At 38.1% G+C, this 17863-nt stretch overlaps 1 protein-coding gene across 9 annotated transcripts in view; it reads right to left on the bottom strand.

The window, feature by feature from the left end:
* LOC121315805 (protein 4.1-like) overlaps positions 1-17863 on the bottom strand; it is a 117023-nt gene that overhangs the window by 40185 nt on the left and 58975 nt on the right. For all 9 annotated transcript variants that reach the window (XM_041250238.1, XM_041250242.1, XM_041250244.1 and 6 more), the window contains exons 4-8: positions 11228-11332; positions 8164-8206; positions 2315-2390; positions 492-710; positions 160-247 (exon numbers count right to left, since the gene is read on the bottom strand). In XM_041250238.1, coding sequence (XP_041106172.1) covers positions 160-247; positions 492-710; positions 2315-2390; positions 8164-8206; positions 11228-11332 — 531 coding nt within the window. The remainder of the gene's footprint in view (positions 1-159; positions 248-491; positions 711-2314; positions 2391-8163; positions 8207-11227; positions 11333-17863) is intronic.

Below are 17863 nucleotides of genomic sequence, written 5' to 3'. Positions count from 1 at the left end.
TAATTTAATTATGAAAAACTACATGGTGATAACAAAGAATCCAGTATTTGTAGCTGAGTAAGCATAGGTTCCTTTAATATTGGTACTGTCATTTAGTATACATTGTAAATATTTGCTATTCCAATAAAGTACATTTTATGGTATTTTGACTCCGTCTACCTTGGCATGATGTAGATCCACTCCATACATGGAAAGTTTCTTGGCATTTTCTAAGAACTGAGCATCAGCCTGAGCTGGAGTTAATCCCCTACACGAAACAACAACAACACAGTTTTGTTATTAGAATAATACATAAAAAAATATATATATTACACCAGTCAAATACACCTAAAGATACAACAACATTTTGTTCCCTCCAATTATAAAATTCTAAAATGTGTATCTGCTTACTTATAGCGGGTTGTACTAAAAAGTAATTTCAGGCATTTTAAAAATCTGGTTGGACAGATGAGCATCTACTACAGCAGAGATTTAACAGGAGCCAACCTAACCTGTGTGTTTTGTGCAGTTCTACCACTTTCTCTTCCAGCTCCTTGGTCTGTGTTGGTGCGAACTGGAAATCGCTGATGTAGCCCACTCTGTGCTCTTCGGGATCGTAGTCTCCCAGCTCAGCTTGCAGGCAATAGGAACCGAGCAAAGCATGAGTCACGAACGAGCAGGGGAGGCGGCCCGAAGCAATATCCTGACGAAGCTGAAGGCACAGGTAATATCTGGAAGGAAGAAATAAAGGAAAAAAATTAAACCAGCATATTTAATGTACTGTAACCATCAATCTACTCTAAAGATATAGCCTTCAATTACTAAACCTTATTAGTACCATGAAAAAAACAGGCTACCAGGTCCTAAAAATAATGTTGTGTAACATTTTGGATACATTATTAATATGTATTGTTTTACAATTGATCATGGGCATCTATTACACCATGTAACAATTATTTTTTTTTTTTTTTTTTGTTCCTGGGTAGTAAGTGTTATTTCCTAACTGCTTATGCCTCAAAAGTATAGAAAATGGCTACTATTCCTCACAAACTTTGCTTTTGTGACCAGGACACCTATTTTCCAGAACATTCCAGATAGATTCAGTGCTGAGTAAACTTGGAGTAACTTCTAGAACTTTCCAGGATTATAAATAGTAGTATAAATACAGGGGCCTTGCCCACCAGTTCAGTTTAGTTCCAGCTGCCTAAGTGGATACATATCTGCATTTTTCTGAGATGGCATCAAGAGGCTGCAATGGTGGCATTCCTTGGTTTTACCAAGTTTCCCTGCTATCTTTGCCTTTGGGACAGCAGGGACACCAAGGCGCACTACCACAGGCGGGACTGGTCACAGCGGACCGAGTTCTCTGTGGGGAGGAACAACGTCAAGTGGGAGCCACTGGTGGATCCCCGGAAGGGGCTGATGCCACCACTGCACATCAAATTGGGCCTTATGAACCAATCTGTCAGAGCTCTAGATAAGGAGTCGGCAGCCTTCAAGTACCTTCAAGACTTCTTCCCTAACCTGTCTGAGGCAAAGGTCCGGTGTCTTCGTCAGGCCACAGATAAAGAAGATCCTGGAGTGCAATGAATTCCCCAAGAAGCTCACTAGTAAGGAGAAAGCGGCTTGGAACAGCTTTGTCACAGTGGTTCGGGGCTTCCTGGGCAATCACAAGGCCGAAAACTATGTGGAGCTGGTTGAGACTCTGGTGAAGAACTACGGCACAGTGGGCTGTAGGATGTCCCTCAAAGTCTATATCCTTGATGCTCACCTTGATAAATTCAAGAAGAACATGGGAGCGTACTCGGAGGAGCAAGGCGAGCACTTCCACCAGGATATACTGGACTTTGAACGCCGCTACCAAGGCCAGTATAACGAGAACATGATGGGAGACTACATTTGAGGGCTGACTCATGAAAGTGATTTACAGTATAATCGTAACTCTCGAAAAACTAGTCACTTCTAAATCTTTTGTAGTCATTTTTGTATTACTTTAGTATAAATATATGTTAATTTGGATTCATGTGTTTTTTTCTGACTTTATGTGAACGAAAAGACCGTTTTCTCATTGGAAATAGGTAAATTTCAAAATATCATTGTCCTGGTCACAAAAGCAAAGTTTGTGGGGAATAATAGCCATTTTCTATACTTTTGAGGCATAAGCAATTAGGAAATAACACTTACTACCCAGGAACAAAAATTGTGTTACATAGTGTTATCTATGCAAGCTTGAAATCAGCTAAGGTTTTTAGCTTATAATTCCCTATTAATAAAACGCATCAAATAAGTTAATTACTTTTGCTCATATTTCAGCGTTTTCAGTTAAAAAACATACCTAGTTATATCTTCAGTTAACTGCGATGGATCAGGTGGATAGAATTTTACACTGAAGGCAAACTGCCAAGGAGAACCTAGAAAGAGATTTTTTGAAAAACTGGTTAATTTGTGTAACTAATGCAAACAAATTGTGAACGTGCTCAACTTTAGTATGCGATCCCAATGGATAAGAGAATATATATTTCCATGGGTTTTGCAAATCAGCCAAACAACTCTTAAATAATAAAAAATAAAAAATAATAATAACAAAAAGTTGTTCCATCAGCTGGTCAAACAACATAAAAATACCCCTTAATGTAACAGTTGCATACAAATACAATTTAGCAAAGAGCGGTGAGGGGTCTTCTTTGAAGGCTGTGCTGTCGAACCCTTAAGCTGCAACTGTAGGCTCTTCACCTTGATTTTCAAAGGTCAGAAATATGTGCTGTAATCTGGTGATGTCAGATGAAGACACTACAACATGCAGTTCCATTCAACAGCTGTTTCCCCAAAGGCTCCCTCAATTTTAGCCTCACTTTGTGGGTCTCAAAAGGATGGACTCATGCTGAACGGTTGCATTTTATTCAATGAAAACACAATTTGCATATTGTCTTCCAATCGACAGCAATGAAGACAACTGGCAAGCCTTCAGCAAAAGCCAGACCAGAGTGATGTGACCCTCTGCCAACAACGCTTTCAATTGGAACTTTGTTACGACACACAGAGAACATTTAAGAAGAAAAACAAACACCTGGAAGGCCTCTGTGCCCACAAACAGAATAGGGAAGACCATTTACTGTTGGCCTGTCTCCAGCAGAGGAACCAGTGCTACACATCACGACTTTAGATAAGCTCTCTAAGAATCACTTCTTGACTAATCATTACCAATTACTTGCAATATTATCAAAGTCATGAAATTAGGAAATCTGCCATTACACATATCATGTAACTATATATATATATATATATATATATATATATATATATATATTATATATATGATATATCTATATATATATAAAATAATAAATAAATTTGATTTTTTTAAGTCAACCTTGGTTAACTCGAATGGTGGATAACTCGACACCTTCGCTGTATTCAACAGACAATCTTTGTCCTGAATTATCTCTATATAAAATACATGCATCCTGCCTCAGAATTTTTTTATTGGACACCACGTTTTACTCATAACTCGACACATATTACTGGTACCGAAGGGATAAAAACTATTGAAAAAACTAGTGCATAACTCGACACTGGCATTTCACATGACTCACCTCTGACTGGAAAAAGATCATTCATACATTCATTCGCAACTACCAAGTGCAGCTGGTTACAGTGTCAGTTCATAATGAGTGAGAAGTGAAAAAGTAATTCTCGTTCAATTGGCTTTAAAGCTCAGGTTATTCGGGATAACAAGCTTCTCAGCAGAACTTTCACATCATGTGTTTTTGCATGTGAAACAAATGGACAATGTTTGATTTCTGTGTGAAACTGTAAGTTTATTGTTTTTGTTTACCGAGATAATTCTGTATAATGTACATGTGTTAACTTTTGCTATTTGAGCCAACAAATTGGGCAGTATAAGCCAATACCTAAAAGTTTGGTCAACAGTTTGTGCAGTTTGTGGTTAGATTGTTTTCATAAATTATTAATTCATATTTCAGTCGAACTACACAAGTTTGTACCATGTTTGTACAGTACTGTTAACTAAAAATAAACTTGTAAATACTGTATTACTGTAAACATGCGAGTTCTGTTACTTCTATGCATGTTAATGCCATGGTTCACGTGAACCCATGGTTAAGGCTCTTTGGATAAGTCAACACTAAATGAATACCCGTGGGGTGTCAAGTTAAACGAGACTGACTGGGGTTTGCAGAAGTATTCAAAGTCTTCACATTTTGTTTGCACCTACAGCGTACTCCACGACACTTTCAAATTAGACTTTACATGTAGAATCTACACAAACTATTCCACATTGATAAAGTAAAAAAAATGCATATAGGATATAAATAAGTAAGATTTACAGAGAAAAACAGATTAATCTCAGGTGCATAAGTATTCAACTCCTTTGCTACTGCAGCCCTAAATCAGCTCAGGTGCAAATTATTTGTTTGAAAGGTCACAAAATTAGTGAAATGGTTTCAGCCTGTGTGTACTCAAAGTGGCTTAACTTGTAGATAATTTCCCTCCAGTATATAAAGGTTTTCAAGCTGCAACTCACATAGTGATCCAACAAAGCAACCATGAAGACCAAGGAGCTTTCAAAACAAGTCAAGGATAAAGTGGTAGAGAGGCATACAGCAGGAGAAGAGTACAAGGAAATTTCAAAGGTGCTGATTATTATTAGCTATTACTCAAAAAGCCTCAACTTAAAGGAAATATGAAGTTTGCAAAAAAGCATGTAGATGATACTGCAGACATGTGGAAAAAGGTTCTGTGGTCAGAAGAGACAAAAATTGCACTTTGCAGACTAAGTTACAAGCGTTACGTCTGGCACCATCCCAGCACTGCACATCACCCAGTCAACACCATCCCAACTGTCAAGCATGGTGGTGGCAGCAGCATGTTATGAGGAAGCTTCTCTTAAGCAGGGACTGGGAAGCTTGTCAGGATAGAGAGGAGAATGGATGGTGCAAAGTACAGGCGAATCCTTGAGAAAAATCTGTTTGAGTCAGCCAAGACTCTGAAACTGGAGGAAATTCACATTTCAGCAGGACAATGAAGCACAAAGCCAAAGCCAAACTGAAGTGGTTGAACAAGAAGAGAATTAAAGTTCTTGCGTGGCCCAGTCAAAGTCCTGACTTGAATCCAATCAAAAATTTATGGAAAGACTTGAAGATTGCAGTCCATCGATGATCCCCAAAAAACTTACCAGAACTGGAGCAATTTTCCCGTGAAGAATAGGTAAAAATTTCCAAAGGCTCCAAAAAGACTCATAGCAGTAATTGCTGCAAAAGGTGCTTCTACCAAGTACTGACTTAAAGGACTGAATACTTATGCAACCAGTAAATTTCATTTTGTACATTTTCTTTGCAAGTTTTGATTACATTTAAACTCCTCCTCACATAACAGTGTTTAGTTTAACCACTACAGCTTTGAATAAAAAAGTTAATTTGAAAAACTGCACACATCCTTTGTAATTCAACAACATGTGACATTATTGGTAGGGGGTGAATACTTTTGCAAACCACTGTGTATATATATATATAAATTCATATTTATATAAATAAATAAATATATAAAGTCATCCAAATAACAGACTACTCTGATACCTCAGTGGGGCCAATAGAGCTTCCCTGCACTTCGAAAAGGCATGGGGAGCTTGAGAACAGCCATCCGGCAAGACCTTGAACTTATATGCTGTTCCCTGAAAGGCGAACCGCAGGTACTTCCTGTGTGCTGGTTTTATGGGGATATGGAAATAGGCGTCTTTGAGGTCAACTGTGGCAAACCAGTTGCCTGGCCTGATTGACTGCAACAGCTGTTGCATCGTCAACATTTTTAACCTCTTTCAGCTCATACAGGTTGGCTCTCCTTGATGTTGAGAATTGGTCCAAGGCCACCAGCCCGCTTGGGCATGGTGTAGATCCTCCAATTGCTAACTTTTGCAGCAGAGCTGCTACCTCCGAGGACACCACAGCGGCATCATGTGGGTCCGTGACCGATGCCGCAATTTGGCAAATTTGGGTTGATTAAACACAGAATGTTTTACATTTCATATATATATATATATATATATATATAGTAACCGAGCTTGCAACTCTCATCGTTCGTTGCCCCTTTAAAACACAGACCCAGGACACAGAGATGGATTTTTCCAGCACTGACGCACTATTGTTAATAATACACACACAAACGAAAATCAAACATAAAACAAAAACCTAACACCACTTTGGAGCGCTAACTAACTTCACAAGAACACACTGCCTAACACGGGACAGCTAAGCTGTTTCCCCGTCCTTACAAAAAACATACAGTACCTCTGGTGACTGCTCAGAAACAGGGCACACACCTTCCTGCTTCTCTCCACCACAGTCCCGAACAAACTGGCTGCACTGTTTTTAAACTCTGCACCTGGCACTAATTCTCAATAATTCCCAGGTGCGGGTGATAATTAAACAATAAGCACATTCAAATAATTAAACAAAAACGTGCATACGCACATGTTTTTTGCCGGGAGGATATTAATCCCCTCCCTTCCGTGTTACTACAACACATATATATATATATATATATATATATATATATATATATATATATATATATATATATATATATATATGTGTGTGTGTGTGTGTGTGTGTGTGTGTAAAACAATGTGTGTTTAATATTATGGACAACAACATTTAGAATGCATGTCGAACACCCCGTCTGGCACATATTTCAGTTACATTCCTCATAATTAGAAACATCCAAGACATTTTTTTTTTTTAAATCTAGGGCACGATTCCAGGCTGGCCTCTATTGCTGCCATACCCCGTGTCTGACTTGGACTCAGCTGTGGGACCCTGGTGATGTAACCCATTTTCTGAGGCACCTGCAAAACTGCATAGCCAACTTCAATTCATAATGTAATACAGCTGACCCTGTGGATGCAGTAGATGGCATATCAGAAATCCTTGTAATCTTGGGTTTAAGATGTTGGATTTCGTCACTGAAACTGAATTTATATATATATATATATATATATATATATATATATATATATATATATATATATATATATATATATATATATATATAACATATAAAGCTGCTCTCTCCAAATGCCACACTGTGGTTAACCTAAATTATGGTATGTTGTCCCTTTTGATGCAAGGACTATATTTCAAATTACATCAACCTTAAACTTTTCCAATTTTTAAACAAAATCTTATTTTTTTGTAAACATTCTTTTTCTATTTTTTTTGTTTTTGTTTTTGAAATACTATCTGAATATTTTAGGTGGCTATTTTCCAAATCCTCATTTTCGAGATCTCTTCCAAAAGCTTTCGTTACGTGACTTTGACGCCCACAACTCACATCAGCCCCAAATACGTCACAGACACTGCAGAGAGGAGGAGTTTCTAGTAAGTATATAATATTTAGTATTTTATAGTATGTAATGCTGTTTTACATAGGGTACAGTTGTGATTTATGCAAGAGGTGGGTGGAACCCCAGACTGCTCAGATACTGTATGCATGATTGTAAACAGGCTGGCTGTAGGGGTGACATCAGGCCAGAAAGGACAAAATAGCACACGGCACATTAGGCCAAAATAAATAGACAAACAAAACAACAAAACAAGTACTATGCTGGTGCTTCCAGCACGTTTTAGCAGTTGTTAATTTCTTTTGTTCACTTTTTAGTTTCTCCTTCTCTCTCCACACCTGTTCTCCACTCATCGAACACACAACCCCGAGTGAGTGAAACGTGCATCTATATATACTGCTGTCCTGAGATTCAATTACTAATTAATTATTCACTTCAATCCCAGCACGTGAATTAATTTGTGCAATCCCTGTGTCTAAATACAACTAGATATTTTAAATCATTCATGCTACACAGACCCATTTATATCCAGTGCAGCAATATCTATACACCAACATTAACACTCCACACGCAACACAGAACACACAAATACGCACAGGGGCGGGCACTAGGCCACAACGACATACAATAGGTGTGCATTATACATAATGCAAACATGATCTTTGTACTTCATTATTTGTGAAACAAATGGTAGAAATGGTTTGTTATTAAGTTAGTGCTAAATAAAACCCAAAAGTAAATATTAGCCTCCTGTGTATTTCAAAATGTTTAAAAGATAAAACATGCAAGAGTACAATGAATTATGGTAAAGTAATACTGAATATGCTTACTTCGAATCTGGCGCTTGATTTCCTTTGCAGGGTCAAGCCAGTTCTAAATGAGAGAAAACATAAATAGATTTAAACTTTCAGCATTCTTACAAAACTAAGTTCTGGAAAATATCTTTCAAATGATCATTTAAAATGAATAACTAATACCCTCTGAATTTAAATAATATTTCAGTTTGAATCTGTTTATTATTCCATGATACATGTGTTATTAAATCGTCATTTATCACTGTTTCTAAGCTCGTGGATGTTTGACTCTGAGCAAGTCCAAGAACAGTGGAATTTCAGCAATCTGGACAGTATAAAAATTAACACAGTGTTAATGTATGTATTGGACTCATTATATGGGTTACCCCAGCATGTCTAGTTAAGTAAATACAGTATATGTCTGCTTTACAGAATGCATGATTTGCAGTTGAGAGAATGAGGCAGCCAGGCCTACTGAGATACATCAAATGATACCATTGCTGCTCTGTTGGTTTTCATACTTATTATCAAATCACAAGGGTGGCTGGCATGCAGCTTCCACGCCCTGCAGCTGAGCACAACAACATCTGTCTCTTAAATGGAGGCCTGTGATTACTGAACAAGTATGAAGAGAAAATAGCATTTAGTGAAGTCAGAGATTTGTGGCAGTAAAAGCTACATCAGCGTGAATTCATACCAAAAACAAGGGCACAATCAGCTCTTCATATTCGCCAGACAAAGAAATGTAAAGAGAAACAAAAAAAAACTAGGGAGGAGATGGGGAGAGGAAAAAGGAATTCCTTTTAACAGTGTCTGTGATCTCAAATCTTAATCTTAATGGTTGGAACAACAGACACTGTGTGCACTATTACCAAGCCCAGAAAACACAAAATGAACAAATAAGCATGCCATTGGTGACCTTGTTTAACAGAAATAGCAATTCTATTTAAAACCCAATTTCAGCACTAAGGGATGTTTTTCTTTCATTCCAAAATGCCAGTCTGTTGTGGGTTGCCAGGAAACAAGCCTCACAATGAAAATGTGAAAAGGTGTAGAAAATGCTTAAGTCGTGTAGCATGGTTCAAATGGTTAGAAAACAAAATGGAAATATTTTAATTTGTGAGTTTGCTTGGATGGTAATTTTAAATGTAACAGGAAATAATCTGAATAATTTATTTAAAGAAGACAAACAATCTGACAGGCACTATTTGGCATGTGACATTCAAACTGATTTTAACAATATAATAGTCCTTGATTCTGGACAGACATAACATTGGCATTTAAAAGGATGCATACTGCAATATGGAATTACATACCATTTAAAAATAAATATCTTTTACTGGAAATGAAATTATTGTAGACGGCAAGCTGAGTGTAGGAGTACACACAGATGATCGCCTGCATTTTTGAAGCAAAGGGATTGATAGACTATGTGATACCAAGCAGATATTATTGAACTACGGAATGTTTTTTTTTTTTGGGGGGGGTTGTTTTTTTTCCCCCATATATAGAGAATGTCACTTGGACAACATAATCCAAGCCCCTGCATAAAATTCATTTTTATATAGTGAGGCAGTGTATTTTCAGCAGCCAATTTACCTTTTACAGAACGTGGCTGGAAAAGAACAAAAGAAGCATGTAATGTATAGCATTACTATGGTACTTTAAAACAAGCACATGGTGGGCATGAGGGTGACAGACATTCTGCATGGACTTCATGTTTAGGTTTTAAAAATACCTAAACATGTTTGAAAATGTACTTTGAAGTTATGTGCCGCTTACTGGTCTACAAATAAACTAAGACTCGTCAATGCAGTCTGTGCAGCAGCTTTTGAGTAGTATCGCCACATGATGCTTTATTTAGTCTCGTATCTTGTAAAGCGCTTTGTGATGGTGGTCCACTATGAAAGCCGCGATATAAAAATAAAGATTATCATTTATTATTATTTGGTGGGGCTCAAGCGCAAAATGTTTAAAAAAACGCTGGGTTAAGACACTTCACCGTTCCCTAAAAAAAAAAAAGAGTACCAGCCAAAACAGATGTAATGTACTGTACAGCATATCTCCAGTACATCCTCTTAATCAGGAATGATATTAAATCAGTCACAAGGCAAGTCTGTTGAACTAAAGTAGCCTCCTGAGTTCAGATCTAACAAATTAGAATTTACAGTACTGTATGATCATCACATGGGTTTTGTGAGAAGAAGTTGAGTAATAAAGTTTTAAGTGCTGTAACTTGGGTAATCCTTAAAAGATGAAAATTGACTTTCATTAGAAGCCATTACTATCAGAAATCTTACAAATCTTGTGCTTAAATTTAGGGGACCTACTGCACAACAATACTATCAGTTGACTAAAATAAGTATCTAGAATGTACACACTAACTATTGAATGAAACAGAAACACACAACGTGGTTTTAAAGCTGAAGGAGCAATTTATTTTCCTTTATGTTTCATGCATTTTTCTTTTATGTTTCCAGTCTGGATAAACAGGGGTAATTTTTTAAATGGCAGTGTAAAAGGCAGATATTCTCCTAATGATCGGGTCATTTTTAAACACACAATTTAGTAATCTAATAATTACGACCTCTTTTTAACCGTATGTAGAAATTCACTTTTTTTTTTTCTTCATGGCAACCTGAAACGCTAAAACATAGCAACGCTTTGTATTTGTAAACCTGTTTCCTGTTTCAACTGTTCAAATACCACTAATTCCTGTTAACTGCTTAACAGTATCAAAATAACTATCTATTTTAAACATTCTGTGGGCCTAGATTGTATTTCCATGTCCCTGTTTAGTTTTAATATGTACAATATTTTAAATGTATTTCTGTAGTTAAATATAATTAATATTACACAAATCAATTCTATAATGATAACTTCAATAGCATATTACAATTGAACACAATATGAACAAATGGCCAGTCTGACATTTGCACGTTTTGAAATATTGCATTTTGGTAGCAATTAATTTAACTCTTTTGTCCATCTACAAAAAATACAGTGAACAGTAGTTGGTCTATCAGTTGTGGTCAATACCAGTGCTACCAGTGCATGTCAAATAATAGTTTGTAGAGGGAAGTCCAATAGTATTTCTTACCTTTTGGTCACTGTTACTTCTGTATGTCAATCCAAAATAGTCCTTCTCCAACAGATTGATATTCTCACATACTTTGTTAAATAGCACTTGGCCTTTTGCACGTTTCTAAAAGACAACAAGAAAAAAATATATTACATTTGCTTTGAATTCATTGTTGAAACGTTTTACAACATCAAAAGGGGCTTAAGGGCCCTTTCACATACCTCTTATTTTCATGTTTCATGAAAAGTGAAGTTTGCTTTGGTTAATTTGCAGGCACGTATAGAACATGCAAAACAACAGACTTGAAATTATAATTTGCACCAAATATATCAAAGCAGGGGCCACCAGAAGAGGTGGCCTTGGTCGATTATAAACAATCTTTGGGAGTATTTACCCCTCCCCTACTTGGTTTGGTTCACTTGGAAATGAATCATACAGTATGAAGGCCCTCAGACTTGCTACATTACGTCTTAAATTTGTGTGGTACTACTATACTGTGTGTGTGTAACATATACATATTTTTTATGGTTTTTATCCCTTTGGCACCAGTAATAAGTGTCAAGTTACGAGCAAAGCGCATGTCTAATCCGAGACCAAGACTGTCTGTCAAATTAAGCAAAGATGTTGAGTTATCCACCAGTCGACTTAACCAAGTTAATATATAAGGGCTGTCAAGTGATTAAAAAAAACAAAATAGCAATAAAAAAAAATCTCAGTTATCTCGGTTTTAATCGCATATTAAATTGATATAATTACTACGTACATTTAAATTATTATTCTTTTTTTTACAGATGTTAATAATAATAATAATAATAATAATAATAATAATAATAATAATAATAATAATATTGTTAACTGTAAATAAAATAGTTTAAATTGTATTTATGTATTTACTTATTTATTTAACCAGGAAATGTACCCATTGAGAACGTCACCAAAATTTCTTAGGGGCAATAATTTAGAAATTACAAATACAATAAACACAATAAACCGTGCGGTTCAAGCTTGATCAGCATCAGCAGCTTCTTGAAGGATCCCAGGGTGTCAACTTCAACAACATTACTGGGGAGTTGGTTCCAGACCCTCACAATTCTCTGCATAAAAAAGTGCCTCCTATTTTCTGTTCTGAATGCCCCTTTGTCTAATCTTCATTTGTGACCCCTGGTCCTTGTTTATTTTTTCAGATCAAAAAAGTCCCTTGAGTCGCCATTGTCAATACCTTTTAGAATTCTGAATGCTTGAATCAGATCGCTGCGTAGTCTTCTTTGTTCCAGATTGAATAGATTAAATTATTTTAGCCTGTCTGCATATGAGTAGTGGGACTTGAAACCAAAAGGCGGTTTTTTTGATGGAACTGTGTAATTTTGTTTTGTTATATTAATACATTTGGTGGAACTTTTTTTTATGAAAGTAAACATTCTTGCATTAACATAAATATTTAAATAAGAAAAAAAATATGTATTATTTTATAGGAAAACTACATAATTTATTAATATACAAATTAAAATAAGTGCATTTTTACACTCAAATTTGTTCTGGGCACCCACCAGAAAATTAAAAACTTCTAAACTCAGTGACTTTTTATTTATTCAGCCTATAAAATCACGATTATTATGATAATTTAAAGACAATAATCGATTGTTGAAAATGCCATTATCGTTCCACCCTAGATCATATCCAAAAACTGCAAACTAACAAGAAAGATTCATAGGCTTTACATATTACATCAAAAAAACAAAACAAAACAAAAAAAACAGCAATGCAGTCTACTCTTTTCATAAAAAACAAACAAACAAACAAAAAACCAACACATCATCGTACTTATCTTGATTCATGGGCTTGCCGCAATCCTGAATTTCTTTTGAAACTTGTGTGTTTAATTTGTTGTTGTATTGTTATTGTCTGTAGCAGAAGAGCTGCTAATGTTGAGAAGTGAAGACTAGATGTACGTTTAGTACAGATGTACTGTGTGATACTGGAACTCACTTTGTACAGAAACACACTTACTTGTCTACTGTCAGTAGGCCGTCAGACCATTAAAAAAAAAAAAAAAAAACCTCAATTTATTTTTAGTGCTTTGCTCCATTTACGTGACTCACTGACTAACTTTCTATTTAAACAATAACTGCACTCAGACGCTTAATACAATGTTGCCGCAGCCGGGATTGAAGCACGATGTGCCGAAACACTCAAGACATAGGAATGCGATTGATGCACATTAAAAAAATTAATGCGTTAATCTCAGAAATTAAGTGTGATTAATTGACAGCCCCTATATATATATATATATATATATATATATATATATATATATATATATATATATATATATATATATATATATATAACCCATTATATGACTTGAGAATAATAAGTCTCACAGCTTTGCCTCCAGAGGTGAACTCATTGGGCATGCCCCATTAGTGGATGAGGAGTTCAGTGAACAGTGCTCCATATTTTGGATAATGAGGAGTTTAAATTCAGCTGTGGACTATGCTTTCTTCATCAGCTGTCTCATCATCTTGTATTCATTTCAGGCACTGAGAAAACTATTTCAAAAACGTTAGGTTATTATCATAACCCCGGTTCCCTGAAATAGAAATGTAACCATTACTTAATGGGTATTTACCTCCTTAAGATCCGAATCCTGAAAACGGTATGCCAAAGCTGGTCTTTGAGCCCGCGACGCATTTGTGCCCTGCCCCCCCGAGGGCACAAAAAGACTGCGCTAACAGATCTCATTTTTCCTTCAAGCCTGCTGCAATCATCAACGCAGCGACCTTGAACGTTAATGGTTATATTTCTATTTCAGGGAACCAGGGTTATGATAATAACGTTCCCTTTCAAGTAAGAAATGTAACCATTACTGAACCAGTGAGTGTATCAAAGCCGTCAAGGGCAAGATTGTGGAACAACCGGAATGCTACAAGGCTAAACCGAAAGCTGCCTTGTGCATAACCATTCAGAACCCCAGTAACAAGTAGCTAGGATGAAAAAAATGAGGGAGAAACTCACCTCTGTGCCTTTGCTGTAAGGGTCGACTGGGAAGTCGCCTTTAACAACGTTCCAAAACCAGGGTTTTGAGGATCTACAATCCCTGGAATAAAGTCCACGAAGCTGCAAGACCTGATTGACTGGGCCGTGAGCTTTTCTGGAGGGGACAAGTTGGCCAGCTCACAGGTAGTCTTGACCATCTGCTATCCACTTGGACAGCCACTGCTTTAACAGGGCTTGACCACGGAACTTTGTCCCATAGCAGACAAAAACTGTTCAGACTGCCTACAACTTTCTTGTCCTGTCAACATTATACACCAGGGCCTGAACTGGGTAGAGCATGCAGAGCTGTCGCTCCCTGTCAGACTGGAAAGGAGGTGGATGGAAGCCAATGGTGGTGACTGGTGGAAGCCGAGATAGCCTTCGGCAATGCAGCAGGATTGGTATGGACCTTTGTCCTGTTCTCTATAAAAAATATGCAGGCTTTCGCAATAGAGAACGCTTGCATCTCACTCATCTGCTTTGTGTAAGTGATAGCCAGCAAGATATAGCAACTTTCAGCTCAGCTGAATGCAGGGGCTCAAGTGGAGGCTTCAGGAGTTAATTAAGCACCACATTTAGCCTCCAGCGAGGAACAATGTCCTCCATAGGCGGACAAAGCCACCGAGCCTCATTAAAAATGGCTCTGCCAGGAAGTGAGCTACTGGGGAGAGAGAGTCAGTCATTACATGGCAAGCTGCACCTGCCAGATAGACCTCAGAAACCTGGCACTGCTTGTTAGGACAGGCAACGTCCTTGGATAGTAGTACCAAATTAGGCGTCTGGACCAAGGCAGCAATGGAAGCTTGACCCGGTGGAAAATGGGCCCGGCCCAGATTTTTCGCATCATGAACCCTATATAGGGTATCCATCGTATGGGAAACAGTAGGAGGTATTGCCGGATGGTTCCAGGAAGACTGGATTTCATATAGAAAATCCGGGTGAACTTGGGGTGGGGGGTATGGGAGAGGCGGTAGGCTCATCATCAAAAATTGATTGCCTTGCTTCTGTTGCTGTAGGCCAGGGCACTTAAGGTTGCAGTGGCCCTTTTTATTAGCAGTATGAGCTCTGCCGACAGGGAAAACTTCATCGCTGGGGACGTGCCGTCTGACTCCATGTCCTCAGACGGGAAGGCCAGTTCCTGTTCGCCAATCTCCTCAAGAGGTGCAGATGGACAGTATGTCCTCCTGTGACAATTTTGTGCTTGCAGCCCCGTGGGGTCTCAATGGGACAGACAGAGCAGTGGGCGCCAAGCATTCCCACAGCAATTCAGAAAGAACAGTACAGCTGTTGGAAACAGCTGTCCAGATTTCAGAACGGTGACTCTTCTTCCTCCTCCACGGGGAAGGGGATAGAGAGGCCTGGGCTACTTTCCCGGGTGTGTTGTCCGCTCTCCCTTGGCACAGAGCCATGGGGCGAGGATGCAGCAACCTCTCCACGAAAGGGTGATGGGGGAGAGTGCTGAGCAGGATTAAAGGATGCAGAACGCCCCTTAGAGCTGCAGGATAACCGCTTCTCAAGCGTGAAGAACCTGGTCGCAGCCAGGTCGATCCGTTAACGGTGTGTTGACTTTGGCACTGGGTCGGTACCGGTTTGATGATTTTAGCACCGGATCGGTACAGGGACATCACCAGGTCAGTTCGTACCAGTACAGTAACCTCAATCCCAGTTCGGTGCCAGGTTGGGAATGGAAGTGGGTCGGTGACCTCTGTACCATTCGGAACGGGCCCACCGGTTCGCAGTCACCTCAAGTGGCAACGTACAGGGATGCCCACTTGTAAAGGCTACTGGCAAAACCACTCAGTCAGTACCTACACAAGACTGAGGGAAGCCTCCTTGTTAGAATGGACTAACAACCTTCGAAATGGTGATGCTAAAAGCTGTCGCCAAAACGTCAACAAGATACTGAGGTTGAAATTACAAGCAACAACAGCTGAAGCAAGGATTTTGGTCCTGCACAGTGCTGTTGAACCCAGTAGCTGCTCTTGCTGCACATGTGCTCAGCACGATGTTGCAGACAAGGCTGCGTGTAGTATCTGTAAAAACAGAAAATAAAACTTAAAGAGAAAAGACGTTCTCAACAAAAAACAGTAATTAAACAATGGTATAAATAATGTAAAACATCTCGTATAGTACCAAAAAGCAAAAACAAAATAAAAAGAAATAAAATAAGCTGTAGCCGGAGTGACGCAGCCTGGAGGGAAAGCATAAAGTCAGTTGACTTATGTTACTGGATCTCTGGGAAGGAGCGTCTCAAGGCACTGGCTTCACACGCGGCACAAGGCCGCAGCGGGATGTAACTAGCAACAGGCGATAGTGCACACACATATGCGTAAATAGAAAAACTATTACAGCGATTTGTTTAATTATCACATAAAAAAAGGGTGTAAAAACATATAAATGTGAAATATATACAGATACAAGCAACATGTACTTATCTGAACAAGGCACTGAGATCTGTGAGCGCAGTATTTTTGTGCCCTCAGGGGCTTGGCCACAACTGCATCACAGGATCAAAGAGCAGCTTTGGTATACAATTTTCAGGATTCGGGTCTTTAGGAGGTAAATACCCATTCGGTAATGGCTGCATTTCGTACTTGAAAGGGAACTGAGTACGTGACAATTCATCACTACTTCAAAGTACTGCCATTCAGAAATGAGAACATTTATAGTAAAATGGTCCAGTAATTAAATTAACCCAGAAAACTTCAGTGTAACAGCTACATTATCTGCTGATCAATTATGCTCCAAGAACACAGGCTCCATGAATCCAAACTCAATGCCCACTTAATGACTGAAATCCCTCTTGCATAAATAATATGGAAGAAAGCACATTAGAAAGGATTCCCATTGAATGCACAACCGCAATTACAGTAGCACACTACAGTACAGTAGCATTCTTGTAGAGTACTCTATGCAACTCTACACACTCCTAACAGTTAAATATTTTAAACAATGTATATGAAATCTACTTAGAAGTACATTTTAAAAGGTACAGAGCATTCAACTTTTTATTACCATATTGTGAAACACCTTTGTACAGAAAGCTGATTAACTATTTCATAAAAAAGTTTGCTCTTGCATAACAGACATTTGTGATGGAAAAAACAAATCTTAATCTAGAGAAGAGGTTTAATAACCCAACAGGTTTTACGCACTTTAATTCTGCTGATGACTGGAACCACATGTAATTGAAATTGTGTGGTTTATCAGGGTTTTGGCAGGCCAAGGCCAAGGAGACATCCCTGGAGATATAACAGTTGCTCCCCTAACTTAGTCCAATAAAGTTAAGCACCTGTATGTACTAGTGGAAGACTTCAAATCACCCTCAAATTTCACTTTCATTGACATTACATTCAAATATCTGAGGAATTCCCAACACTCACTTAGCTCTCAGTGGCATTTATTAATGACATAAAACATGGCATTTTGGCTGCTTGGTAGCCTTTAAAGAATCAATGTATTTGCTAACAAGGCAGAATTTGACATTGCAAATCCTCACAAACCTCGTCAACTATCTCTGTATAGGTCAAATGTTGTTGAAGCTGACACCCTGGGATCCTTCAAGAAGCTGCTTGATGAGATTTTGGGATCAATAAGCTACTAACAACCAAACGAGCA

The sequence above is a fragment of the Polyodon spathula genome, chromosome 5 (assembly GCF_017654505.1).
Source record: "Polyodon spathula isolate WHYD16114869_AA chromosome 5, ASM1765450v1, whole genome shotgun sequence".
Classification (NCBI taxonomy): domain Eukaryota; kingdom Metazoa; phylum Chordata; class Actinopteri; order Acipenseriformes; family Polyodontidae; genus Polyodon; species Polyodon spathula.
Note: the sequence above shows the minus strand (reverse complement) of the source record. Positions and strands in the feature narration are given on the sequence as shown.